We start from the raw sequence: 25047 nt of genomic DNA on the forward strand, positions 1-25047 counted from the left end.
AAGAAGCGGAAAGCGTCTTCCCAGACGGGGGCCGAGGTGTTGCAGACCACCTGGGGGGCTCAGGTCAGACCCTGCCGTGTCCCCCAGCCCCCCAAAACCCCCCCAACCCCCCCCCCCCCGAGCCCCTCCCACCTTGCTCTCTCTCGTGACGTCCTGCACCGACACCTGAACCATGGGGTTGGGCTCCTTCCCCGGCTTCTTCACCTGTGCAAAAATGGGGGGGGTCGGGGAGGGGTCCCCGCAGCTCTGACCCCGCCGGGGCAGTGCCCAGGACCCTCCCCAAAACCCCCCCCAGACTCACGGGCAGCGCCTCAGCCCTGTCCAGGTACACGACCAGGATGGCGGCGGAGGGGGGGTCGGGTTTGGCCACGATTTTCTGGTTCCTTTCCAAAACCTGGGGTGGAGGGGGGAGGGTCAGATGGGGCAGGACCACCCCTCCCCCCAGCACAGCCCCTCCCCCAGCACAGCTGAACCCCAAAAAATTCTCCCGGCACTGACCTGGTCCAGCTTGGAGGCGTCGGAGAGCAGCGAGAGCCATTCCAGGCGCAGCCGGAGCCGGCCCTGCCCCCCCTCCTGCAGCGGGAACCACTGGGGGGAGGGGGCGTCAGCGAGATGGTGAACGGACCCCCAACCCCCCCGGACCACCCCCAACCCCCCCGGGACCACCGGGACCACCCTGAACCCCCCCGGGACCACCGGGACCAACCTGAACCCCCCCCCCCCGGGACTATCAGGAATCCCCCGGGACCACCCTGTATTCACCCAGGACCACCAGGAGCTGCTGGGGGGCCACCAATGACCCTGGACATCCCCAAACCCTCCAAGGACCACTGGGACCACCCTGAACCTCCTGGGACCACCAGGAGTTGCTGGGGGGCGACCAACGGTCCTGGACCCCCCCCCCCCCCCAGGGACCACCGGGACCCCAAAACCCCGCCCGTGCATCCCCCTCCCCAGCACCCACCTCCTCCATCACCCGCGCTCTGAGCACCTCCCCAAGGTCCAGCTTCATCCTGGGGGAGGGAAACACCCGGAATTTGGGGAGGGGTGTTTGGGGAGGCGTTGGGGGAAGGGAGAGCAGCCCTCACATTTGGGGTGCGGGACCCCCCTCACCTGCCCAGGAGATCGTCCTTGTCGGGGTCTTTGTCAAACAGCTCCACCTCCAGCTCCTGGCCCGGCACCTCGTGCACCATGAACTGGGGGGACAGCGGCAGCTGGGGGGGCCTGTGTCCCACCCGGGGGGCTTTGGGGTGTCCCGTGTCCCACCCGGGGGGGTTTGGGGTGTCCCTGTCCCCGTGTCCCACCCGGGGGTGTTTGGGGTGTCCCCGTGTCCCACCCGGGGGGGTTTGGGGTGTCCCCGTGTCCCACCCGGGGGGCTTTGGGGTGTCCCTGTCCCCACAGCCCAGCTGGGGAGGAGGACATGGGGGGCTCTGCAGGTTCCCCTCTCCCTGCAGCTCTCCCTCCCTCCCTCCCTCTCCATCCCTCCCTCCTTCCCTTCCTTCTGTCCATCCCTCTGCCCATCCCTGTCCGTGTGTCCTCACCTCGTACATCTCGTCCCAGCAGGGGTTCAGGTTGTCGCCGATCACTCGGCTCGTGGCCACCTGAGTCCCGACTCTCAGGACAGCGTAGGGGTCGGATTTGCCCTCCAGGAGCCCCCCCATGAACCGATCCTTGCAGCGCAGGTCCCGGGCGGCCCGCAGGTGAACCCGCACCACGCCCTGGGGGCAGGGACCGGGACCCCTCAAACCGGGACCCCCCGAACTGGGACCCCCCGAACCGGGACCCCTCGAACCGGACCCCCCGAACTGGGACCCCCCGAACCGGGACCCCTCAAACCGGGACCCCTCGAACCGGGACCCCCCGAACCGGGACCCCTCGAACCGGGACCCCTCAAACCGGGAGGGGACACGAGCCCTGGAAGGGCGGTGACAGGGAGAAAATGGTGGGGGAAAGGAGGAGGGAAAGGGAAAAAAGGGAAAAAAAGGGGGGAAAAAGGGAAAAAAAGGGGGAAAAAGGAAGGGTTGAAAGGAAGGGAGAAAGGGAAATAAGAAGTAAAAAAAAGGAAAAAGAGGGGGGAAAGGAGGGTGGAATGAGGAAAAAGAGGAGGAGAAAGGGGAAAAGGAAAGAGGAAAAGGAAGGAGAAGGACGGGAGGAAAAAGAGGAGAAGAAAAGGAAAACGTGGGACGTGGGAAAGGGAGAGAGAAAAACGGGAGAGAAAAAGAAGAAGAAGAGAGGAAAAAATGAGGAAAAAAGGGAAAGAAAGAGAGGGTTGGACAGTTCACCATTATCCAAAATTTGGGGGGTCCAGAGCCAAGGGGGGGGGGTCAGGAGCAGCCCAGGACCCCCCCTCAGGGTCACCCTTACCCTGGGGAGGGGGCAGCGGAGCTGAGCGGCCTCGGGCAGGTCCGGAACCAGCGGCACCAGGAGCGGTTCGGGAGCACCAGGAACGAGGAGATGCTGTCCATGATCATGGAGTCCGACATGGAGCTGGGAAAGAGGGGGGGACACGGTCGGGGGGGGGGTCCCCAGGGTCGGGATGACCCCCAGGAAAGGTGGGGCTCACCTGAGCCCAGGGATGTCCAGCAGGTTGGTCATTCCTGTCCAGTTGATGTCCAGGGTCTGGTGTGGGGAGGGATGGGGTCAGAACTGGGGGACACCCTGGTGTATCCTGGGGTGGGGGTCCCCGTAATTTTTTTTGGGGGGGTGGGGACACCCCCGTTGTGTCCTGGGAGGGGGTTCAGGTATTTTTTAGGGGGGGTGGAGGACCCCCCACGTGTCCTGGAGGGGGTTTCGGGTTCTGATTTTTGGGGGGACCCCCGGTGTGTCCTGGGTGGGGCGGGTCGGGGTCCTTTTTTTGGGGAGGGGGGGGCAGAGGACCCCTGGTTGTCCTGGGGGAGGGGTTCCTGTCCTTTTTTGGGGGGAGAGTGTGTCCTAGGGTGGGGGGGGGGTCTGTTCCTATTTTTGGGGGGGAGGAGACCCTCAGTGTATCCTGGGGGGGGGGGAGAAGGGTCCCGGTCCTTTTTATGGGGGGCAGAGGACCCCTGGATGCCCTGGGGTTTGGGGGGGGGGGGTTCCCAGTCCTTTTATTTTTTTTGGGGGGGTGGGACACGGGGCGGAACTCACCGGGCGGCGGATGAAGAACATGGTGAGGGCCCCCACGATGGGGGCATCCCCCAGGAGGGGCTCCAGGATGATCCGGAGCATCCCGTGGAGCTGGGGGGGGGGGGGGTGGGGGGGTGGGGAGGGGAGGATGAGATGTGACCCTCCCCCCCCCTCCACGCCACAGCCATCCCCACCCCCCTAAAACGCCAAAATCCTTCCAACCCCCCCATACCTCCATAACACCTCCCAGGAACCCCCAAAATCCCCTCTAAACCTCCCCAAACCCCCCTGTACTACCCTAAAACTCCCCCCACGACCCCCTAAATCCTCCCTAACCACCCCAGGACCCCCTAAATCCACCCAAACCCCTCCAACCCCCCCATACCTCATTAACACCTCCCAGGACCCCAAAATCCCCTCTAAACCACCCCAGGACCCCCTAAATCCCCCCTAACTCCCCCCCAGGACCCTCTAAATCCACCCCAAACCCCTCCAAGGCCCCCTAACACCTCCCTAACTTTCCCCAGGACCCCAAAATCCCCTCTTAATCACCCCAGGACCCCCTAAATCGCCCCAAAACCCTTCCAAGCCCCACTAACACCTCCCTAACACCTCCCAGGAACCCCAAAATCCCCTCTAAACCACCCCAGGACCCCTCAAATCCCCCCCAAAACCCCTTCAAGCTTCCCATACACCCCCCTAACTACTCCCTAACACCCCTCAGGACCCCCAAAATCCCCCCTAAACCACCCCAACCCCCCCCCTGTACTTCCCTAACACACCCAAGAACCCCCTAAATCCCCCCAGGACCCCCCTAAATCCCCCCCTAAAACCCTTCCAAGCCCCCCCAAACGCCCCCCTCCTCACCTGCATCCCCTTCACCCCTGCCTTGCAGAAGAATTTTTTCACCTCCACGTCGATCTGGACATCACCGACGTAGCTGGGGGACACGAGTGGAAAGGGGAGGGGTGGGGGGCGTCAGCAGGGCCCCCCTGACCCTCCCCAGCATTGGGGGGGGGGGGGGGGGGGTGCTGAGACCCCTCCCAGGTGACCCCGGTTGCTCACCTGATGTTGAGGTCCAGCAGAATTTGTTTCTTGTGGGTTCCAGGGTGGGCCCGGACCCCCAGGACACGCAGGGGCTGTGGGGGGGGTGGGGAGGGGGGGGGGGGGTCATGAATTTTAGGGGAGGGGTGGGTCTTGATTTTGGGGGAGTCTCAGTAATTTGGGGAGGAGGGCTCAGGGCACAGTGGGCGGAGGCTCTGAGGGGTCCCAGGGTGTGGTGGATGAAGGTGGGGACCCCCCCCCGGAGCCCAAAACTCCCAAATTCACCACGTAGGACCCCCCTGCACCCCCTCCCTCGGAACCCCTCGGTCACTGCCACCAGCATGGGGAGGGGGGTGACACACATGGGAGGGGTCCAGGGAGTCTGGAGACTCCTGGGGGGGGGGGATTTAGGGGGTCCTGGGGGGCTATGGGGGGATTTAAGGGGTTCTGGGTGGATTTTGGGGGTCCTGGGATTTGTTAGAGGGGATTTAGGGAGTCCTGGGAGGGGTTTAGGGGGATTTAGGGGGTTTTGGAGGGGATTGGGAAGTTACAGGGGGTTTGAGATGGTTTAGAGGGGATTTTGGGGGTCGTTGGAGGAGTTAGGGGGAGTTTTGGGGGTCCTAAGGGGGCTTCGGAGGGGGGTTCCTGGGGGGGGTTTAGAGGGGGTTTAGGGGGTCCTGGAGGGGTGTTAGGGGGGTATGAGTGGTTTAGAAAGGATTTTGGGAGTCCTGGAGGGCTTTAAGCGGGAGGTCCTGGGGGTTTAGGGGGGATTTAGGGAGATTTTGGGGAGAGTTTGAGGTGATTTAGGGAGTCCTGGGAGTGGTTTAGAGCGGATCTTTGGGGTCCTGGGTGGATTTTGGGGGTCCTGAGAGGGGTTTAGAGGGGATTTTGGAGATCCTGGGTGGATTTAGGGGGTCCTAGGAGGGGTTTAGAGGGGATTTTGGGGATCCTCGGAGAAGTTTAGAGGGGATTTTGGGCGTCCTGGGAGAAGTTTAGAGGGGATTTTGAGGATCTTGGGAGTATTTTGGGGGTCCTAGGAGTGGTTTAGAGGGGATTTTTGAGGTCCTGGGTGGATTTAGGGGGTCCTGGGAGGGGTTTAGAGGGGATTTTGGGGATCCTCGGAGAAGTTTAGAGGGGATTTTGGGCGTCCTGGGAGAAGTTTAGAGGGGATTTTGAGGATCTTGGGAGTATTTTGGGGGTCCTAGGAGTGGTTTAGAGGGGATTTGGTGAGCCCTGTGTGGATTTTGGGGGTCCTGGAGGGGGGTTTAGAGCAGATTTTGGGGGTCCCGGGGGATCAAAGGGAGCAGGGGTCCCCCCCACATTCACCTTCTCGCCCATGTCCACCCTGGTGAAGGTGAAGGTCTGCAGGTGGGTGCTGGAGGCGCGGATGGACGGGGCCACGCTCTCCTGCAGCAGCTTCTCCATGAACTGCCCAAAAAACGGCCAGGCCTGGGCCAGAACCTGCCCGACAGCGAGGGATGGACAGATGGACACGGGGTGAGGGGACTGAGTGGGAGGATGGACACAGGATAGAGTCCTGGGTACTGGGAATGGGGGGATGGACACTGGGATGGGAACTGGGAATGGAGATAGACACTGGGAATGGGGAGATGGACACTGGGATGGACACTGGGATGGGAACTGGGAATGGAGATGGACACTGGGAATGGGGAGATGGACACTGGGAATGGGGGGATGGGACACAGGCAGAGATGGACAGAATAATTCAGGGAGGGAGAGAGGGATTGAGGGATGGAGAGGGAGGGAGGGAGGGAAAGAGGCCAGGAGGGAGGGACACAGGAGGGAGGGACGAAAGAGGGATGCAGGAGGGAGGGAAGGATGCAGGAGGGAGGGAAGGATGCAGGAGGGAGGGAAGGATGCAGGAGGGCCCGGAGATGCCGGAGGGATGCGGGAGCGGCCGGAGGCGGCGCAGGGCGCGGGGCGGGCCGGACACACGGACGCCTCACCTTGTTCAGCCATTCCGCCCGCTCCACATCCGGGAAGCTGACCTGGGGGGACAGGGGGGACCCTGAGAGCGGGGGGGGGACACCCGGGACCGCCGGGGACACGGCCCCTCCCAGTCCCGTGCCTCAGTTTCCCCCCAACGTCCCGCTCAGCCCCGTCACCCCCCAACATCTGCCCGTTCCCGAGGGTCCCAAAAGGGGGGATCCCAATGGGGGGGAAGTCCCGGGAAACGGGGTCCTGACCCCTCCGACACCGCGGGGAGGGGCGGCGCTGGCCCCCTCGGCCGGGCAGGAAACGGCCCCCCCGGGCCCGGTGAGTCACGGAACTGCCGGAAGGCCCGGGCGGTACCGGGGCTGTCCCCTCGCTGCGGGGAACGGAGCGCGGGGACCCCGCCCAGGGCAGCGCGGAGCGGCCGGGGGGGGGCTCTCCGTGGGGGCGGCGATCCCGGTCCCGGGGGTCCCGCACGGCCGCGAGCTCCAGGCGGGGCTCGGTGAGGCTGCCGGGGGTCCCGCCCCACCGGTGAAACCCAAGGGGAGCCGGCAGCGGGACCGGGAGGATGCCCGGGGGTCTCTGGGGGTTCCGCCCGGGCGCCCCGGGGAGTTTTAAGTGGAGTCTGCGGTGCAGCAGGGAATGACCCGCACCGGGGCTCCCGCTGCGGGATGCGGGGCACAGCCCGAGGGTCCCGCCGGGGACCGTGCGGTTCCTCGGGGCCCCTCCTGACGGGGACAGCTCCGGCGGATGCGCTGCGGTTGTCGGGGCTCCCCGGGGTCCCGCCGGGCGGGGACTCCAGGCACGTGGAGCCCGGGGGGTGCGTGGGGCTGGGGGGGGTCCCCAGGGGTGCCAAGCGGGGGCAACAGCGGAGCAGAGAACGGGGACCCCCCCGGGGGCTGCGGGGAACTCAAGCGGAGCCGGGGGAGCCTCAGGGGGTGCGGAGAAGACGGAGCGCCCAACCCGGGATCCCACCGGGGATCGGCTGCGCGTCCCAAAGCCCGGAGGTCCCAACGAGGGGGATGCGGTCCCCGGTACGGCGATCCCGCTCGGGCTTTTACCGAGCCCTTCCCGCGGGCGATAACGGAGCTGCGGGGCCCCCGAGCTGCCGCTTACCCAGGCCGGCAGCTCCCCGTGGGCCGCGCCCAGCCCTGCGGCGGCGGCGCGCACGGCCGCCTCCTCGTCGCGCTGCAGGCGCTCGGCCGCGCGCATCCCGCGCTCCCGGGCGCGCCGCCGCCGCCGCCAGCCCGCGTAGAGCGCGAGCGCGAGCACGACGGCGCCCGCGCCCAGCCCCAGCAGCCCCGCGGCGTAAGCGGGCAGAGCCCAGAGCAGCCTCCGGCCCAAGGAGCTCAGAGCCGCCAGCCCGAGCCCGCTCCGCCGCTCCATCGCTCCCGCTCCGCTCCCGCTCCGCCGCCGCTCCCGCCCCGGCACCGCCCCGACCACGCCCCAGGCACGCACGCGGCTCTCATTGGCTGAGCGCAACACCTCAGGACGCGCCCCCTCCGCACGCACGTCCCACCCACTGGACAGCCGCCAGCCCTTGGTCACGCCCATTGGGCGACCGCCAGGCCCTGGTCACGCCCCCGCGCGTCCCTCATTGGCCGACTGCCAATTCCAGGACACGCCCACAAATGTCATGTGTGTTTAGCCACGCCTTATCAATGAAGTGGGCGTGGTCCTGGTGAGGGGCGTGGCTATGTCACGTGTCCCCCACGGCCCCGCGTGTCCCACGCCCCCCCCCCCCCCCCCCCGCTCCCCAGCGTTACCGGCACAGGCGGGCCCATGTCGGTTTGGGATTTTTTGTTTTCTTTTGTTTTAATAGCTGAAAACATTACAGGGCATGGGGAGTCCCGGTGCCAACCCCGGGACTCAGCCCCGGCGCTCAGTTCATCCACGGGGCTCTGGGAGGGGAGCACCCACGATCCCCACCCCCGGCACCGGGAGGGGGTTTCACACCCAGCACCCACAGTGTCCGTGTGTCCGTCCCAGTCCCGCCGTGCCCTGGGCTCAGTTCGGCAGAGGAGGGTCCCGGCGGTTCCCCCGGTGTGGGGGGGTCAGTGCGGCATGGCCGTTATCCTCATGCTCTGCGAGGCGATGGGGTAGGTGACCATGGGCGTGGTGGCGTGGCTCATGGTGATGCCACCGAGCGGCTGCGCCATGGACACGGCCACCGGCGCCACCGACACGGCCACGGGTGCCATGGACACGGGCGGCGGGGCCATGCCCTGGGCGATGGTCTGAGCCAGGGCCGCCGACAAAGGCGCGATCTCGGGGTTCATGGGGGGCGCGGCGTTGGCCGGAGGGGCCGCCTGGGCTCCGGCCGGGGCCACCAAATCCTGCTGGGTGACGGGGCGGGGCTGCAGGGCCTGGCTGCTGAGCGTGGTGTGCGTCTGAGCGATGCTGTGGTTGTAGTTGGTGACCGTCCCCACCGTGGGCGCCAGAGTCTGCTCGGTGGCCGTGGCCGTGGAGCTGAGCGTCATCACCTTGGCCTGGTTGCGGAACTGCGCGTTCTGCTCCAGCAGCACCTCGTTGGTGGCCAGCAGGTTGTTCACCTGCTTCTTGAGGTCCTCCACGCGTTTCCGCAGCAGCACGTTCTCCTCCTCCAGCAGCCGGTACTCCACGGCCCGCGGGCTGGCAAAGCCGTACTCGTAGCTCTCGTAGAGCCCCTCCGCCCGCCGCCGCTTCAACACGGGCTCGTCGGGGTCGTAGAGGCCGTCGTAGGGCTCGTACCGGCGCCCGCCGGGGCCCAGCCCCTGCTCGCGGCCCCGCGCCTCGTACTCGTAGTCCCGCTGCAGGTGCTGGAACTTGCACTTGGCTCCGCGCTGGCAATCGCCCTTGAGGAAGTCCCGGCAGATCGGCACCTCCTCCTTGCTGTTGGGGAGGTCGGCGGGCGACAGCCCCAGCCCGGCGGCCACTTTCTGGCGCAGGCGCGGCGGCAGCTCGCCCGTTTTCTTGTAGCAGTCCTCGTCCTCCTTGGTGCCGTGGATGAAGCGGCAGTTGAGGCGCACGCACTCCTTGTTCTGAAAGTCGTGGCAGAAGATGAACTCGTTCTTGCGCACGCCCAGGTTGGTGACCTCGGAGATGTCGGGGTGGCGGAAGCGGCAGCGTTTCCCTCTCTTGCAGACGTTGCGCAGGAAGTCGCGGCAGATGTCGTCGGCGCCGGCGCCCGCCTCGTCCCCGCTGCCCCCGTTGGCGTAGCCGTCGCGGCCGTCGCGGTCCGGCATCTTCGAGGGAGGGGCGGCGGCGGCTGTGGGGGAGGAGGGAGGGACGGGGTGAGGGAGGGAGGGACCGGGAGAAATTCCCACCCGGGACACCGAGGGAGGGACTGGGAGGGACCCCGGGAGTGGAGGAGGGAGAGAGGGAAAGGATGGGCTGAGGGAGAGACCGGGAGTGGGGGAAACTCCCACCGGCGGGAGGGAGGGAGGGAGGGAAAGACAGAAGTGCCCCCGGTGTTGATGGGGAAGGGGTCTACACCCACCCAGGGCCACCGAGAGAGGCACCGGGAGTGATGCCAGTAACAGAGGAGGAAAGGGGGGAAACACCAGCAAGGGAGGAAAGGAGAGACGGGGTGAAGGAGAAACCGGGAGGGACCCCGGGACTGGGGGAGAGGGGGATTCAGCCAGCCCCGAGGGCACCGAGGGAGGGACCGGGAGTGACCTCGGTACCGGTGGGAAGGGGTACAAACACCCACCCCGGGGCACCGGGCAATGAGGGAGGGACCGTGAGAAATTCCGGTAGCGCTGGGGAGGACAAAACACCCACTCCGGGGGCACCGGGCACGGAGGGAGGGACGGGAGCGACCCCGGCACGGGGAAACACCCGCTGCGGGGTCCCGGCACTGCCGCGGAGCCGGTGCGGGGGCAGCACGGCCGGGGAGTCCCCGACACAGCCCCGTGTGTCCCCCCGCCAGCCCCGGTGTCTCCCAGCGCCGCCGCAGCCCCCGAACCACGGGGGGAAACCCGGCGCGTTCCCCTTGGCCGCTCCCCACACCCACGGAGACACCGAGCCCCGCGCTGCGGGACCCGCGTCCCGTGACAGCCCCGCGTGGCGCCCCATAACGGAGCCGCACCGGCAGCGGCGGGGCCTGGCGGACCGCGGCCTCCCCCGGCCTAGCACTCACCGGCTCGCGGCCTCCCCGCGGGGCCTCCGGTGTCACCAACGCGCGGCCGGTGCCGGCGGCGGGCGGGACCCGCTCGGCGCCGCTTCCGGGGCGGCCCGGAAGAACCCGCGCGGCGCCGGGAGCGCGCGGCGCGCCGGAAGTGCATCACAGTGATGTCATCGGCGGGAGCCGCCGGCGCGCCGGGCTCCGAGTGGGCGATCGCGGAACATCCCGGTCCCGGTTGGCTCGGACTGACCCCACTCCCCGCCCACGGCACCGTTACCAAGGGATTCCTCGCCTCGCTCCCGAGCCTGTGCCATTACCAGGAAATCCCCTCCTGCCCACCCGTTAGCGGGGAATTCCCCAGCCCCTCACCTGCCCCGTTACCGGATTCCTCAACCCCGGTCCTGCTCACACGTCCCCTTACCGGACGAAGCCCCGCCCTGGTCCCACTAACCTGTCCCGTTACCAGAGGATTTCCCAGCCCGTCCCACCCACCTGCCCCTGTTACCAGCGGACTCCCGGTGCTGCTCCCCGGCCCCATTGAAGAGAACCCCCTGCTTCCGACCCTTTCCTGTTCCTGGAAGACCCCCAAGCCCCGTTACCCTCCACCCTGCTCTCCCATTAACGGAGAAGCACCCGGAGCCCCCTCCCCGGTAACCGCCAGAACCTCCAGACCACGTATAAGCAACAACCAACTTTTATTCACGGCACGGCGGCCGCCGCAAAGAACAGATCCGGCACGGCGGGACACCCCCGCGGCACCGGGACAGCACGGGACGTCACCGAGCCGTGTTCCTGCTGGAGCCGGTTACTTGGACCTCTGCCTCATCTTTCTCCTCTTGCGCTTCAGCCTGGGGACAGAGCGGCGGCAGCGTCACTCCCGGGGCCTGCCCGGGACCGGGGAACCGGGAACGCCCCGGGCCAGGAGGGCACCGGGAACCCCCCGGGCTCCCCCTGTGCCCTCCCGGTGCAGCGGGGCCGGCCCGAGCCCCCCGGGACCCTCACGTACCTGCGCATTCGCTTCTTGCGCCACTGCGGGAGAGAGAGAGACACGAGTCAGTGCTGGCACTGGACCCCAGTGCACTCCAGTGCTCCCTCCCAGTGACCCCCAGTGCTCACCGGTCCCCCTTCCCAGTGCCCCCCACTGATGCCAGTGCCCACCAGTGACACCACTGCTCCCTCCCAGAGCTCACCAGTGATCCCAGTGCTCCTAGTGCCCCCTCCCACTGCCCACCACTGCTCCCAGTACAACAGTATGTTTGGCTCTCCCAGTGCCCCCAGTCCCCCAGGTCTGGCAACCCCAGTCCTGTAATGACTCAGCTCTCCCAGTCCCACACTGGTTTGTCTCCCCTGCTGCCATAATCCCACACTGGTTCAGCTCTCTAGATGTCTCCGGTTCCCCCCAGTTCCACACTGGTTTATTCTTCCCAGTCCTCCCAGTCTCTGCTTTGGCACTCCCAGTGCCACACTGGTTCATCTATCTCAAACACCCCAGTCCCAAACTGGTTTGTCTCTCCCAGTGCCCTCAAGTCCCTACCAGTTCACCTCCAGTACCATGGCACTCATGTCTCCCAGTATACCCCGTTTTATACTGGTTTGCCTCTCCTAGTGCTTCCAGTCCCACAAGTATCATACCGGTTTGCCTCTCCTAATGCCTCCAGTCCTCCCAGTATCATACTGGTTTACCTCTCCTTAAGCCTCCAGTCCCTCCCAGTACCATCCTGGTTTGCCTCTCCTAATATCTCCAGTCCCCCCAGTATCATACTTGTTTGACTCTCCCAGTGCTCCCAGTCCCCACCAGCCCCAAATCGAGTTTGTCCCTCTCGGTAACCCCAAATCCCCACCAGTCCCCACTTTCCAGTTTCACACTGCTTTACCTGTCCCAGCGCTCCCAGTCCCACACTGGTTTATGTATGCCAGTGCTCCCAGTCCCACACTGCTTTATCTATCCCAGTGCTCCCAGTCCCACACTGGCTTATCTGTCCCAGCGCTCCCAGTCCCACACTGGTTTAGCACCCCCGATTACTCCAGTTTCCCCCAGCCCCACACTGGCTTCTCTCTCCCAGTCCTTCCAGTTTCCCCACCACATTCCTCCCAACAAAGTCACCCCCAGGGACCCCCAGCCCCTACACCGGGACCCCCCGCTCCAGTTCCGCGGTCCCCCTCACCGGGACCCCCACACCACCCGGGGGTTGTCCAGGCCGCAGCCCACCCCTCCCTGGCCCGGCCATTACTGAGGCGCCATCGGCCGTCCCCGCGCCGCCCCCGCCGCTCACCTTGGCCCTCATGGCGGTTCGGCGGGGCCCCGCTCAGTCCCGGCGGGCGGGGGGCGGCGGATGGAGGAGGATGGTGGCGGATGGAGGTGGCGACCGGTGAAGGCACCAAGATGGCGGCAGCCGAGAGGGGCGCGCGTCCCCCCGTGGGGCCTATTTATAGGGAAGCGCTCGCGCCACGCCCACCGCCGCGTGAGGAACGACGGGAAGTGTAGTTCCGCTGTGTTGGAGCATCATGGGAGTTGTAGTCCACTCTCCGACCGCCATTTTGCGCCGCCGCGGGGTTTCGTCCCTCCGAGCCACGCCAATTTATTGGGGAGAAAAGGTGTTTGTTTGTTTTGGTTTTTTTTGGGTTTTTTTTTTTTTTTTTGTGTTTCCGCATATTCAAGGCTTTGACGGGATTGTTGTTGCATCCCGAAGCCCCCTCCATCGATTTTCCTTTAAGGTAATAATATAGTACTGCTTTAAAAGCCTAAAATAATGAATTTTCCCTTAAAAGAGGGGGGGTTTTCCCCCTCAAAATGAGATTTTTACTCCTGCAAAGTACAGGGCTTTTACTTCAAAACGAGTCTTTTCCCCTCAAAATTTATTTTCCTTCAAAATTTTTCTGATTTTTTTTGTACTGAGGGGATTTCCCCTTGAGATATGTGATTATTCCCCCCCTCAAAACTTTTTTCCCCCCTCAATTTTTTTTCCCCTCAAAATTGTGTTTTCCCCTCAAAATAAAGAGGTTATTCCTCAAAAAAAGATGTTTTTCCCCTCAGAAATAATTTTTTTTTCCTCAAAATGAGTGTGGTTTTCCACTAAAATGAGCGGGTGGGACCTTTAGTTATTTTTCCCTTTAAAACGAGCTTTTTACCTCAAAATTCATTTTTAGCTCAAAATTATTTTTTTCCCTTCACAATGATGGCTTTTCCTCTCATAATGAGGATTTTCTCCTCAAAACGAAAGATGTTTCTACCTCAAAATGTAGATTTTTTTTTCCCTTCAAAATGAGTTTTTTTCCCCTTAAAATGAGCTTTACATTTACATTTTCCCCTCAAAATTAGTTTTTTCTCCTCAAAATGAAGGAGTTTCCCCCTCAAAATCAGGATTTTCCACTGAAATGAGGGGATTTTCCCTTAAATTAGGCGTTTTCCCTTCAAAGTGTTTTTTTTTCCTCTTACAAATGAGCTTTTCCCCTCAAACTGATTTATTTTTCATTTCAAAACAAGTTTTTCCCTCAAAAATGAGCGTTTTTCTCCTCAAAAATGAGCGTTTTTCTCCTCAAAAATGAGCTTTTCTCACACAAAAATGATGTATTTTCCCTTCAAATACAACTATTTCCACTCAAAAATGAGTAATTTTTCTCCTCAAAAATGAACATTTCCCCTCAAAAATTTTTACCTCAAAAATCAGCATCTTTCCCCTCAAAAATGAGTCATTTTTGCTCAAAAATGAACATTTTCCCCTCAGAAATGAGTTGTTTTTCCTCAAAAATTACTTGTTTTCCTCAAAAATGAGGGGTTTTCCCCTCAAAAATGAACTGTTTCCCCTCAAAAACGACCATTTTCCCCTCAAAAATTGTTTTCCCTCAAAAATGACCATATTCCCCTCAAAAACGAATTGTTTTCCCTCAAAAATTACCATTTTCCCCTCAAAAATGACCATATTCCCCTCAAAAATCCCATTTCCAACCCACTCAGCTCCCATCCCGCAATCCCAAAGGGACGGGGCGGGGGGAAGAAAAACCAAAATAAAATCCATTATCGCATCGTTTATTCTCTTTTATTTGACTTTGGTAACATTTGCACGTGTGGAGTTTTATTTTTTTGTTTTTTTTTTTTTTTTTTTTTTTTGGGGGGGGGGGTGAAAAATTCAGATCCGGATGAGGAAACACCGCGGCCTACGGAGAACGCCCGGGAATGTCGGGTAAGGTGGGAATCAGAATTCCCAAAAAACTGAGGGGGGGAGTGGGAAGAAAAGGAACCAGGGGTATCGAGAAAGAAAAAAAAAACCTCAAACATTCAACTGACGGCGTTTAATCGGCTTTTTTTTCTCGTTTTTATGTGGTTTTTTTGTAAAAAATTGACTATAAAAGAGTGATACCCCTGGGCTCGGGCCTATCCCGGATCCAGTGCTTCCCTCACCTCTCCCCTGAGGAATTCTGGTGGGATTTTCCCCCAAAATTAGTAAAGAATTCAGAGGGAAAAAGTGGGGAACAAAAAAAAAAAAATAATAATAATAATAATTATCCTCCGGCTCACTGGAAAAGGTGGAATGTGCTCCCAGGGATATTGGGAAGGATAAAAAACACCCAAACCCGGGACTTTAGGGAATTCAACTCCGCGAGGCCAAAATGTCGGCGGCTTCCCGAAGGTTTGGATCATTTTAAAAACCAGTTTGTGTTAAAAAATAGCGATTTTTTTTTTTTTTGAAATCCCTTAAATCAAGGCAGAGGCAGAAAAGGCTCCTGGTGGGGGAAGTTGGGGAGAAATTAAAATTTGGGGTTTTTTTCCCCCAATTCTAAAAGTACAATCCCAAAGGGAAAAGACTAAAATCCTGGATTGCTCACACAGGGCACTTTTCTGGGTGGATTAACTTGGTTTCTGGGTTTTTTTTTGTGAAAATTTCCAAAGGGAAAAATTAAAAAAAGGCAGCAGGAGGAGGAGGAGGAAGGAATCAGCAGCTCCCTCCACTCCCTCTCCCTGGATTTTATGGATTCACCTCTCCGCACACGGGGAATATCAAACATTTAATAGTAACTTTCACTCCTAATTTTTATTATTGTTTTTTGCTGCTCTTTTCGGGGTGTTTTTATTATTATTTTTCTCGTTTTGAAGTGTGAACGTGGCCGAGAGATTCCTCCCTCCTTGGCAAAGTCAACGGGAGCTGTTGGATTCTGTGGGAATTCCAGACTGCCTGGACCAACACCGGTGCCAGATTATTTTCATTTCCGGATGGAATTTTGTTTTTTGTGGGGGTTTTTTTTTGGGGGAAAAAGGGGTGATTTGAGAACTCCAAGGATTCTCAGTCACCAGCCTCGTTCTCCTCTGCTGTCTCCCCCGTGGTGGCGTTTTCTGCATTTTTGGAAGCCTGTAGGGATAAATCCAGGGATTTTTCAGGGTTCTTCCAGAGGAGAAACCCCGAAATTTGGGAATTCCCAACACAAAAAGTGCCCAATTTTACCTTCTTTTTCTTCTTTTTCTGGGTCTTCCGGCTGGCAGAGCTTTGTAGAAGGGCCTGGAAGGGAGGGAAGGGTGAGGAGGTGGGAAATGATCTTGGTGTTTTTTGGGATAAAGGGAATTTGGGGGAGGATTTGGTTCCCTTGCCTTCACCTCTCCTCCATGGGGGCAAGGACAGGTGACCTTGGGGAGGTGCTACTTTATTAATTATTAATACTTCATTATTAATAATATTATTTTAAAACAATGACTCATATATTAATTAGTATTAGTATTGGTGATTTATTAATATTTAATTATTAATTTTTAATTCATAATATCACACTTATCACTATTTTAATTATCAATATTTCCATTATCAGTGTTTCCATTATTATTTCAAACTTTCATATCTCAATTAATAATAAATTGTTACTATTTTACTCTATTATATATTAACATCTTATATGTAAATATAAATGTACTGCTTTTATCATTGTATATTATTCAGACTACATGTTATCTATACTTAAATACCTATTTATATAAATATATTATAGTCTAATTAATATAGACTAATAATTATACTACAGAATTCTATTTTTAAAATAAAATAACTTAAAGTCATTTTTATATACTTATATAATTAAATTTATGAATTTATTATGGATTCATATAATTTCAATATATTTTATACCTATTTTATGCTTTTTATATTATATATAAACACTTATTTCACTTATTTATAAATATTTATTTCTTATTGATTAGCAATTAATCCATCAATACTAGTAACTATTATAAACATATTTTCCATTTTATTTTACAAGCAAATATAACTATTAATAAATAATATAATTAATAAAGACACAAAATAGATACATTCTTCCAATAAGTATTTTATAAAGAAATAAGTTTCTAGAGATACTTAATGTCCATATTAGCATTATTAACGATTGATACTAATGATGAACCAACCTTGAGCTCCCCATCCTGCACCTCCAGGTCGGATTTGTAGAGCTCGGGCTCAAAGGGGCCGCTCGTGATCCTCATGGGGCCATTGGGCATCAGAAGCACCGTGAACTTGAACTGGGCCACGAACTCACCTGTGGGCACAAAGGGGTTAACGCTGAGCTACGGCCCTGCCAGGACCTGTGGGCACAAAGGGGTTAACGCTGAGCTACGGCCCTGCCAGGACCTGCAGGGCTGAACCTGCCTGTGCCAGGACCTCTAATTCCTGCTCCTTCCCCCTGCCAGGACTCACAGGTTCACTTCCACCTGCCAGGACCTGCAATCCCTGCTCTGTGAGTGGCTCTGCAGCTCCAAACTCATCTGGATCCATCCTCACCTGTCCCCTGGTCTCACCTGTCCCAGGTCTCACCTATTCCCTCTCCCCGAGGTCTCACCTGACCTCACCTGTCCCCTCAGGTTCCCCCTGTCCCCAGGTGTCCCCCCAGGTGTCCCCCCAGTCCCAGTCTCACCTTCCTTCTCGTACAGGACGTTGAATGGTTGCAGCAGCTCGTGCTTGGCACACTCCACCACCCCCATGCGCGCCTTCTTCTCATCCTCCAGCGCCCTGCAGGGACACGCACCTGGCATCACACCTGAGCACACCTGGGAGCACCCCTGAGAGCATCTGGGATCACACCTGGAAACACACCTGAGCCCACCTGGGAGCACCCCTGAGCACACCTGGGAGCACCCCTGAGAGCATCTGAGATCACACTTGGGAGCACCTCTGAGCATATCTGAGCACACCTGAGATCACATCTGGAATCATCTGAGATCACACCTGAGCACACCTGGGTTCACACCTGAGATCACACCAGGGCACAACTGTGATCACATCTGAGTGTGCCTGGGCACACCTGAACAGACCTGTGATCACACCTGGAAGCACCTGGGCAATTCTGAGCTCCCACCTGAGCCAACACCTACAAACACCTACCCAGGAAATCCCTGGAATTTCAGTCTGAGCCCCTTCCCAAACCTGCTCCTGGTTAAACACCTGCTGGGAAAGGCTCAAACCCCTGGAATTCCAGCCTTGGCCAGGTACCCCAGGTGGAATTCCATCCCCATCCAGGTACCCCAGGTGCAATTCCAGCGCCATCCCAGGCAGAATTCCCGGGATTTACCTCAGGGTGAAGGGCATGGTGTCGAAGCGCCGCTCCACCTCGCTGAAGAAGGCGCGTGAGGTTTTCATCTTCAGCCCGTACTGCTTGGAGGGATCCCGCTTGTAAATCGTGGTTCTCTGCCCCGCATCCTTGGCCTGGAAAACATTCCCAGGGAATTCCCGGAATCTGGAGAGCTTCTGGAGCCATCCAGGCTGGGAATTCCTTGGATTTCTTAGGGGTGGGCTGACCTTTCCCTCGCCGCTGCTGACGAGGACGTCGACGGCGTAGACTTCGTGTACCTCGAATTCAGCTTTTTCGTGGTCCTTCCTGGGGGGAAAGGGGTTGGGGAGGCAGGAAAATCTGGGAATTCTGAGGGGAAAAGCTTTCCAGGAAGCACAAAACATTCCTGGAAATTCAGAACCTTCCAGGAAAACCAAAACATTCCTGGAAACCCTTTCTTCCCAAGAGTCCCCATCTCACCCTAACCCCATTTCTCACCCCAATGCCTCCATTTTCTCCCTGACCCCAATTTTCCCCCCGATCTCATTTCCCATCCCAAACTCCCATTTCTCACCCTGACCCCAATTTTTGCCCCTGACACCCCATTTCTCACCCTAAACCCCCCTAATTTCTCACCTTGACCCCAATTCTCACACCAAACCCCATTTTTTCACCTCAATCCCCCTTTTCCCCGATCCCATTTCTGACCTTAACCCCCCTATTTCTCACTCTGATCCCATTTCTGACCTTAACCCCCCCCATTTCTCAGCCCGATCCCATTTCCCACCCCAACCTCACCATTCCCTCCCCCCATTTTTGCCCCTGACCCCATTTCTGCCCCGCTCACTTCTGCTGGTCCGAGGGATTCTGGATGATGGTTTTCTCTCCGTCGATCACATGCTGCTTCAGCTGGTGTGACAACATCCCTGCGGGCAAACTGGCCTTACTGGGATGGACTGGGGTTACTGGGATGGACTGGCCTTACTGGGATGGACCAGGGATGGACTCGGGTTACCAGGATGGACTGGAAAGGACCGGGAGCTCCAGACGCACTTCATACCAGTGCACTGGACTGGGCTGTACTGGTGTATCCTGGGAGCTCCAGGCACTGCTCACCAGTGGGCTCCACTGGTCTGTACTGGGAGCTCCAGGCACTGCTCACCAGTGGGCTCCACTGGTCTATACTGGGAGCTCCAGGCACTGCTCACCAGTGGGCTCCACTGGTCTGTACTGGGAGCTCCAGGCACTGCTCACCAGTGGGCTCCACTGGTCTGTACTGGGAGCTCCAGGCACTGTTCACCAGTGGGCTCCACTGGTCTATACTGGGAGCTCCAGGCACTGCTCACCAGTGGGCTCCACTGGTCTATACTGGGAGCTCCAGGCACTGCTCACCAGTGGGCTCTACTGGTCTGTACTGGGAGCTCCAGGCACTGCTCACCAGTGGGCTCTTACTGGTGTGTACTGGTCTATACTGGGAGCTCCAGGCACTGCTCACCAGTGGGCTCTACTCGTGTGTACTGGGCTGTACTGGGAGCCTCCATGCCACGCCCCACTGGTGTCAAACCCAGGCAGAATTCCCACCCAGGGCTGAGCAGGATCCAGAGGGATTTGGGAGATTCCTCCCCTTTTCCACCCCTCACTCCCAGGCCAATCCTGGGAAGAGCCCCCGGCATTCCAAACATTCCCAACCCACTCCCAGCCCAGCGGGAATTCCCAGAATTCCAGGGAATTTAACCAATCATGGAGCGATTTCAGGGCAGCTGGAAGAACCCATGGGGAAAAAGGATCCCAATCCAGCAATCCCAAAGCCTTCCCAGGCACCCTGGGATCCCTTTTCCTTGGGATCCTCTTTCCCAGTGATCCTTCTTTCCCTGGAATTGCCTTTTCCTTTGATTCCCTCTTCCCTGGAACCCTTTTCTCCATGATCCTCTTTTCCCTAAGATCCTTTTTTCCCCAGAATTCTCTTTTCCTCATGATCCATTTTAGATTATCCCTTTTCCCTGTGATCCCTCTTTCATTTTTATCCCTTTTCTCTGGGATCCCCTTTCCCTGTGATACCCTTTCCCTTGGATCTCTTTTCCCCTGGAACTCCCTTTTCCCTGGGATCCCTTTTTCCTGGAATTCCCTTTTCCCTGAGATTTTTTTTTCCCTGATACCCCTTTTCCCTGGGATCCCCTTTTCCTTGGGATCCTATTTTCCCCTGATACCCCTTTTCCCTGGGATCCCCTTTTCCTGGAATTCCCTTTTCCCTGGGATCCTGTTTTCCCCATGATCCCTTTTCCCCTGATATTCCCTTTTCCCTCACCTTCAATGGGTGTGCAGTGGAACGCGTGGGCGATTTTATTCCAGGCCTCGGTCACTTGTGTGTTCTGGGATAAAAACAAAACAAAACCAAAAAAAAGGAAAAAACATTTTATGGATAAAAAATTCTTGCTCTGAGCACAAGCTTTCCTTAAACCCCTCGTTTTGGGAGAGTATTTCTCCCCATATTTTGTGAGAGTTTATTTTTTTTTCCTTATTTTTCTTTCCCAACCAACAGCTGCTTCCACAGCTCCAAAAAAATTTGGAAAAAACATTTTTCCATACAGCTTCTCCTAGACGCCCCGCTGAATTCCACAGGTTGGATCCCAAAAAAATTCCCAAATTCCCACCTGGTTCCCGGGTTTCACCAGGCGCAGGGCAGCCTCGGCACACAGGTGAGCTGCCTTGATGACATCGGCTTTGCGGCCGGACACGGGATTTTCCTGGGGAAAAAAATCCCAAATTTTGGCATTTCTGAAGGTTTGGGGTTTGAGATTCCATGTCTGGAATTCCTTCCAATTCCTGGAATCTGGCTGGGAGGTGGAAAACTCCCTCATCAACCATTCCCAAAAGAATTCCAGAGGATTCTCAGTCCAGGTATCGCTGGGCAGTTGTAAATATGGATTGGGAGAATTCCAGCAAAATTCCAATGGGGAATTTTGGGTTTCTCCCCCAAAGCCACTGGAGCAAAACCATTCCCAGGCCATTTTTTCCCAAGGGATTTATTTATTCCCAGAGGGTAGGATAACCTGAGGAATTCACAGAAGGAATTCTCATGGTGTCAGCCCGGCCAAATTCCAGGGGAAAAGTGGGAAGCAAGGATTGATCTTGGGGTGGGGAATGGGAACGTTCATCCTGGGGAACTGCAGCAGGAAAAGTGGGAAGTGGGGACTTGCCAAGGGATGGTGCCACCTGGGATCCAGATATTTTAGGACGGTGCCACCTCAGATCAAGAAACCCTGGGGTGCTTCCACCTTGGATCCAGAGGTTTCAGGGTGCTGCCACCTTGGATCCAGAGATTTCAGGATTGTGCCATCTCAGATCCAGAGGTTCCAAGATGGTGCCACTTGGAATCCAGAGGCTCCAGACTGGTGCCACTTTGGACCCTGACACTCCAGGGCACTGCCACCTTGGATCCAGACTGGTGCCACCTGGATTCCAGAGGCTCCAGAGTGGTGCCACCTTGGATCCAGACAGTCAGGATTGATTCTACCTCAGATCCTGACACTCCAGACTGGTGCCACCTTGGATCCAGAGACTCCAGACTGGTGCCACTTTGGATCCTGACAATCCAGGGCACTGCCACTTTGGATGCAAGGGCTAGGGATTGGTGCCACCTCAGATCCAAAGGTTCCAGAGAGGTGCCACCTTGGATCTGGGGACTCAGGATTGGTGCCACCTCAGATCCTGACACTCCAGGGTCCTGCCACCTTGGATCTGGGGACTCAGGATTGGTGCCACCTCAGATCCTGACACTCCAGGGTGGTACCACCTCGGATCCAGAGATTTCGGGATGGTGCCACCTCAGATCCAGAGGTTCCAAGATGGTGCCACCTGGATTCCTGGCACCCCGAGGTCACCCCATTCCCGAGGAGACACCCCCCGATGACAAACCCACCTTGGAGGCGCCGAGCACGAAGGTGTGCGCCACGTTGGCGATGAAGCCGTCCACGTGCACGCCCAGGTCGCTGCAACAGAGGGGAAAACGGGAATTCCAGGAATTCCAGGAGGATCCCGCTGCTCCAGAGGCACCAGCACACGGAGTGGTGCCCCAGGAGCCCCTCCAAGCTCGTTATTATTCTTTAATTAGCAAGGACTTAACGCCGTGGCGAAAACATGGGGTGAGAATGGGTGATCCGACAGGTCCTTCCAATCCAAATAATTTAGGGATCTGGGGAAGGGAGAGGGAATTCCCATGGAATGTGATGCAGGCACTCACATTTTGACCAAATCCCCGTCCTTGAGGATGTAATCCTGGTCACTCTTGAGCGGGGAGAAGTGACACACACAGTTATTTACGGATATACTCGTGGGGAAGGCGATTCCTGGGAATGGCAACAAAATGACAACAAAAAAAATAATGGATTTGAGGAATGCTTTGGGATTGGGGGAGACCTTAAAGCTCTGCTCCACCCTACTGGGACACCTTCTCCTATCCCAGGTTGCTCCAACCTGGCCTGGGACACTTGCAGGGACGGGAATTCCATTCCAGTGCCTCACAGGGAGGAATTTCTTCCCAATATCCCACCTAAAGCTACTTCCAGCACCCTCAGGATGGGAATTTGGTGACAAATCTGTGTCCTAGACCCTCCAGAGTCACCCTCCCACATCATTCCAATGGATCCATGGAGATTGAGGCGCAGCAGGGAGGAGGATTTGGGTAAAAATCAGGGAACAGCAAGGAATTCCTCATCCAGGAACGAGATCCTTCACACCTTTCTTCATTTCCTTTTCCTTCTTGAAGATTTTCCCAGTCTCTTCCATGATCATGGCATCACCCTTCTCACACAGGCACAACACGGATGCACCAGGATTCGCTGCCTCCACCACGGCACGCAGGACCCCTGGAATTCCACAAAAACAAACAAATTTTCATGGACCCATAGCTCCAAATCCAACACCCCAGCTGGAAAAACCTTGTTGTTTTCCCCAAATTTCAGCCCTGGATCTGGATGGGAAAGGTGTAAATCCTGCTTTAATTAGTTTATTTTTTTGGGAATGTTTTTGGGAAGTGAGAGCCCCACGCTGCCAAATTCCTCTGGGAGAAGTCAGAGTTCCAGGAACAGGTTTGGGAATGACTGGGAGACATCAAAGCCCACTCCACGAGTCTCTGTTTTCCAGGGAAGCCATGCGCTGACCCAGGGAACGCCCCACGCACAACTTAGGGAAGTTTTGGGAATGTTCCATTCCCAAAAAACAAAAACAAAAAAAACCCAACAAACCCACAAGGAATTCCAGCCTGCCTCATGCCTTAGGGAAAAAAATGAGTCCCCAGACCTCCTCCAGCTGCATCCATAGCACTGATCCCAAAATATTTTGGGATCCAGGAATGTCCCCTCACATTCCCCGCTTTGTCCCAACATGCTTCCTCAGAATTCCAGGGAATCCTCGGGAGTGCTGTTGCACTGTCACCTGTGCAACAACTTCAAATTCCACCCCCTTTTCCATGGGAAAGCTGGGAATATTTCAAAGCAAGGATAACATTCCCGATAAGAGCCGGAGGGGGAATAAAACAAACAGGGGAAAAAAAAAACAGAAAAAACCCAAACAGATAAAGGGGAAAACCCTCAGAGCATTCCAAGGGATCAGAGGAGCAGGAACACTCCTCAAATCCTTCTCTCCTTCGCGATGTGTTTTTGGGAGTTAAGGCACTTTCTATCCCTAAAAACCGACAGCTGGAAGGGTTTTTTGCCAGATTTTTTTTCCTGTGTTTGCTCTTTCCAAGGGAGGAGAACCTGCGTGGAGCTGCCTTTCCCCCCCGGGGAGGGAGGTGACCAAACTTCCAGTCTGCCCAGGAGACCTCCCTCCCTTCCCGAAGGGAATCCCCGCTCCCAAAGCGCCTCCCGGGACACCGGCACGAGTTCAAAAGAAGCTCTGGAGTCAGCAGGAAGCGGGGTGGGACACCGGGGAGCCCCGCGGAACCGGTCGGGGCGGCTCCTGGAGCCGGGACACCGGGAACGGCGGGGGAAGGGGTTAAAAAATAACCGAGAAAGGGGTGGCAGAGCCTGCCGGGGGTGGGGACAGCAGCTGGAGCCCCATTCCCGGGACAAGACCCCCGTTCCCGGGACAGGACCGCGTTCCCAATACAGGACCCCCAGACCGGTGCACGATCCCATTCCCAGAACCGGACCCCCTCATTCCCGGGACAGGACCCCGTTCCCGGAGCAGCTCTCACCCACCAAACCCGGCCAGGCCTCCCCGCCTGGGGCTCCCCCCGCTCCCGTCCCGTCCCCGCCGCCACCGCGGGTCTGTGTCCCCATAACCGGGTCCGGAGCCTGGGAGTCAGACCCCGAACAAAAGGGGCACCGGCAGGGTTTGGGGCAGGGGGCGGCAGGCCCGGCCCGGCCCCGCTCTCCCCGCACCGCCGGTGCACGTGGGGCGCGGTACCACGTGCCGGCAGCGGCGGCGGCCGCGCGGGGCCGGGGCCCGCTGGGACCGGGTGGGTCCCCAGCACCGGGGAGGTCACACCGGGACAGGGTCAGCGAAGGAGGGGGAGGGGGGGGGCGGGGGGAGTCCCGACCTGCTCCCCCCACCCCGCCCCCAGCCCCAACCGGTGCGCCCCAGCCCGCTGGGGGAGCCCAGCCCCGGGGGTTTCACACCGGGCGCTGCTCAGGCCTGGCCGCTCACCCCTCAGCGCTTCTCCCGCTCCCTCCCCGCCGCCCCCCCGGCCGCGGCCCGCACTCACGGTTGGCGATGTCCCCCCCCATCTTGTACTTGGTCACCACCAGGTCCTCGGCGATGGTGAGCTCATTCGCCTCCTCCTCGCCCGACATGGTGGGAGCCCCGCCGAGCCCCCCGGAGCCCCCCGGGCCTGTTCGAGCCCCCCCCCGCCCGGCACTGAGGAGCCCCCGGGACCGCGAGCCGGAGGCGCGAGCAGGGCAGAGCGCGGGCTCCGCGCGGCGCACGCTGGGAACGCGAGTCCTCCCCGCCCCCCTGGACTACAACTCCCGGCGGCCCCCGCGCGCAGAGCCCCGGACGGGTGTGTGCCGCTCTCTGCGGACTACAACTCCTGGCGCGCAGCGCGCTTCTCGCGAGAGGAGGGGAGGCGCGAGAACGGAAGCGGCGTGAGGGGGATGATGGGGAATGTAGGCGGAAGGAGCCAACGGGAAAGGAAGAGGCGGGTGCGGAATTTCTGCACCGGGACCGGGACCGGGACCGGGACCGGTCTCTCTGCCTCTCCCTCGGCTGTCGGGATTCCTGGCTTCTTCCTGGATCTGGCCCTGCAGCACCGTTCCCACTCACAATCCCCAGACCCGAGACCCGCATCCCACCCGGCCCCCGGTCAAGCCTCCCTA

At 58.3% G+C, this 25047-nt stretch overlaps 3 protein-coding genes and 1 long non-coding RNA gene across 6 annotated transcripts in view; all 4 read right to left on the reverse strand.

The window, feature by feature from the left end:
• Positions 1-7485, reverse strand: part of ESYT1 (extended synaptotagmin 1) — a 16082-nt gene extending 8597 nt beyond the window's left edge. The window contains 16 exon segments of the mRNA XM_062510844.1: positions 8-50; positions 133-204; positions 302-394; positions 499-588; positions 965-1013; positions 1114-1196; positions 1542-1718; positions 2365-2426; positions 2429-2487; positions 2564-2619; positions 3124-3213; positions 3970-4042; positions 4168-4241; positions 5473-5607; positions 6114-6155; positions 7216-7485. Of these exon segments, the coding sequence (XP_062366828.1) occupies positions 8-50; positions 133-204; positions 302-394; positions 499-588; positions 965-1013; positions 1114-1196; positions 1542-1718; positions 2365-2426; positions 2429-2487; positions 2564-2619; positions 3124-3213; positions 3970-4042; positions 4168-4241; positions 5473-5607; positions 6114-6155; positions 7216-7485 (1468 nt within the window).
• Positions 7486-7902: 417 nt separating this feature from the next.
• On the reverse strand, positions 7903-10286 carry ZC3H10 (zinc finger CCCH-type containing 10). Of its 2 annotated transcripts, none has more exons than XM_062510994.1 (2): positions 10220-10286; positions 7903-9346 (listed from the first exon to the last, which is right to left on the reverse strand). In XM_062510994.1, exon 2 carries the CDS (start codon positions 9321-9323, stop codon positions 8154-8156), a length of 1170 nt encoding a protein of 389 aa, XP_062366978.1. In that variant the 5' UTR covers positions 9324-9346; positions 10220-10286; the 3' UTR covers positions 7903-8153. The 2 variants fall into 2 exon arrangements, with proteins under 2 accessions (XP_062366978.1, XP_062366979.1); XM_062510995.1 differs by lacking the exon at positions 10220-10286 and adding an exon at positions 9791-9805.
• Positions 10287-10880: 594 nt separating this feature from the next.
• LOC134054978 (uncharacterized) lies at positions 10881-12650 on the reverse strand. The gene is made up of 3 exons (XR_009934070.1): positions 12478-12650; positions 11211-11233; positions 10881-11052 (listed from the first exon to the last, which is right to left on the reverse strand). It is a non-coding gene; the product is annotated as an uncharacterized LOC134054978 (long non-coding RNA).
• A 1565-nt stretch (positions 12651-14215) lies between these two features.
• PA2G4 (proliferation-associated 2G4) lies at positions 14216-24532 on the reverse strand. Of its 2 annotated transcripts, XM_062510992.1 has the most exons (13): positions 24438-24532; positions 22468-22596; positions 21972-22077; positions 21651-21720; positions 20383-20475; positions 20037-20100; positions 18579-18657; positions 17980-18058; positions 17753-17886; positions 17099-17193; positions 16596-16723; positions 15643-15696; positions 14216-15549 (listed from the first exon to the last, which is right to left on the reverse strand). In XM_062510992.1, the coding sequence occupies exons 1-13, from the start codon at positions 24523-24525 to the stop codon at positions 15484-15486; spliced, it is 1185 nt and encodes a 394-aa protein (XP_062366976.1). In that variant the 5' UTR covers positions 24526-24532; the 3' UTR covers positions 14216-15483. The 2 variants fall into 2 exon arrangements, with proteins under 2 accessions (XP_062366976.1, XP_062366977.1); XM_062510993.1 differs by lacking the exon at positions 24438-24532 and having other exon boundaries at positions 22281-22508.
• Positions 24533-25047: the final 515 nt, after the last annotated feature.

Source organism: Cinclus cinclus, chromosome 30, assembly GCF_963662255.1.
Source record: "Cinclus cinclus chromosome 30, bCinCin1.1, whole genome shotgun sequence".
NCBI classification, from domain to species: Eukaryota; Metazoa; Chordata; class Aves; order Passeriformes; family Cinclidae; genus Cinclus; species Cinclus cinclus.

Coding starts and splice junctions, on each gene's coding strand:
- ZC3H10 (XM_062510994.1), bottom strand. CDS start 9,323: ATGCCGGACCGCGACGGCCGCGACGGCTACGCCAACGGGGGCAGCGGG.
- PA2G4 (XM_062510992.1), bottom strand. CDS start 24,525: ATGTCGGGCGAGGAGGAGGCGAATGAGCTCACCATCGCCGAGGACCTG. Junction 17,887..17,979: donor TCAGCAGCGGCGAGGGAAAG/GTCAGCCCACCC, acceptor AATGTTTTCCAG/GCCAAGGATGCGGGGCAGAG. Junction 17,194..17,752: donor ACCATGCCCTTCACCCTGAG/GTAAATCCCGGG, acceptor GTGTCCCTGCAG/GGCGCTGGAGGATGAGAAGA.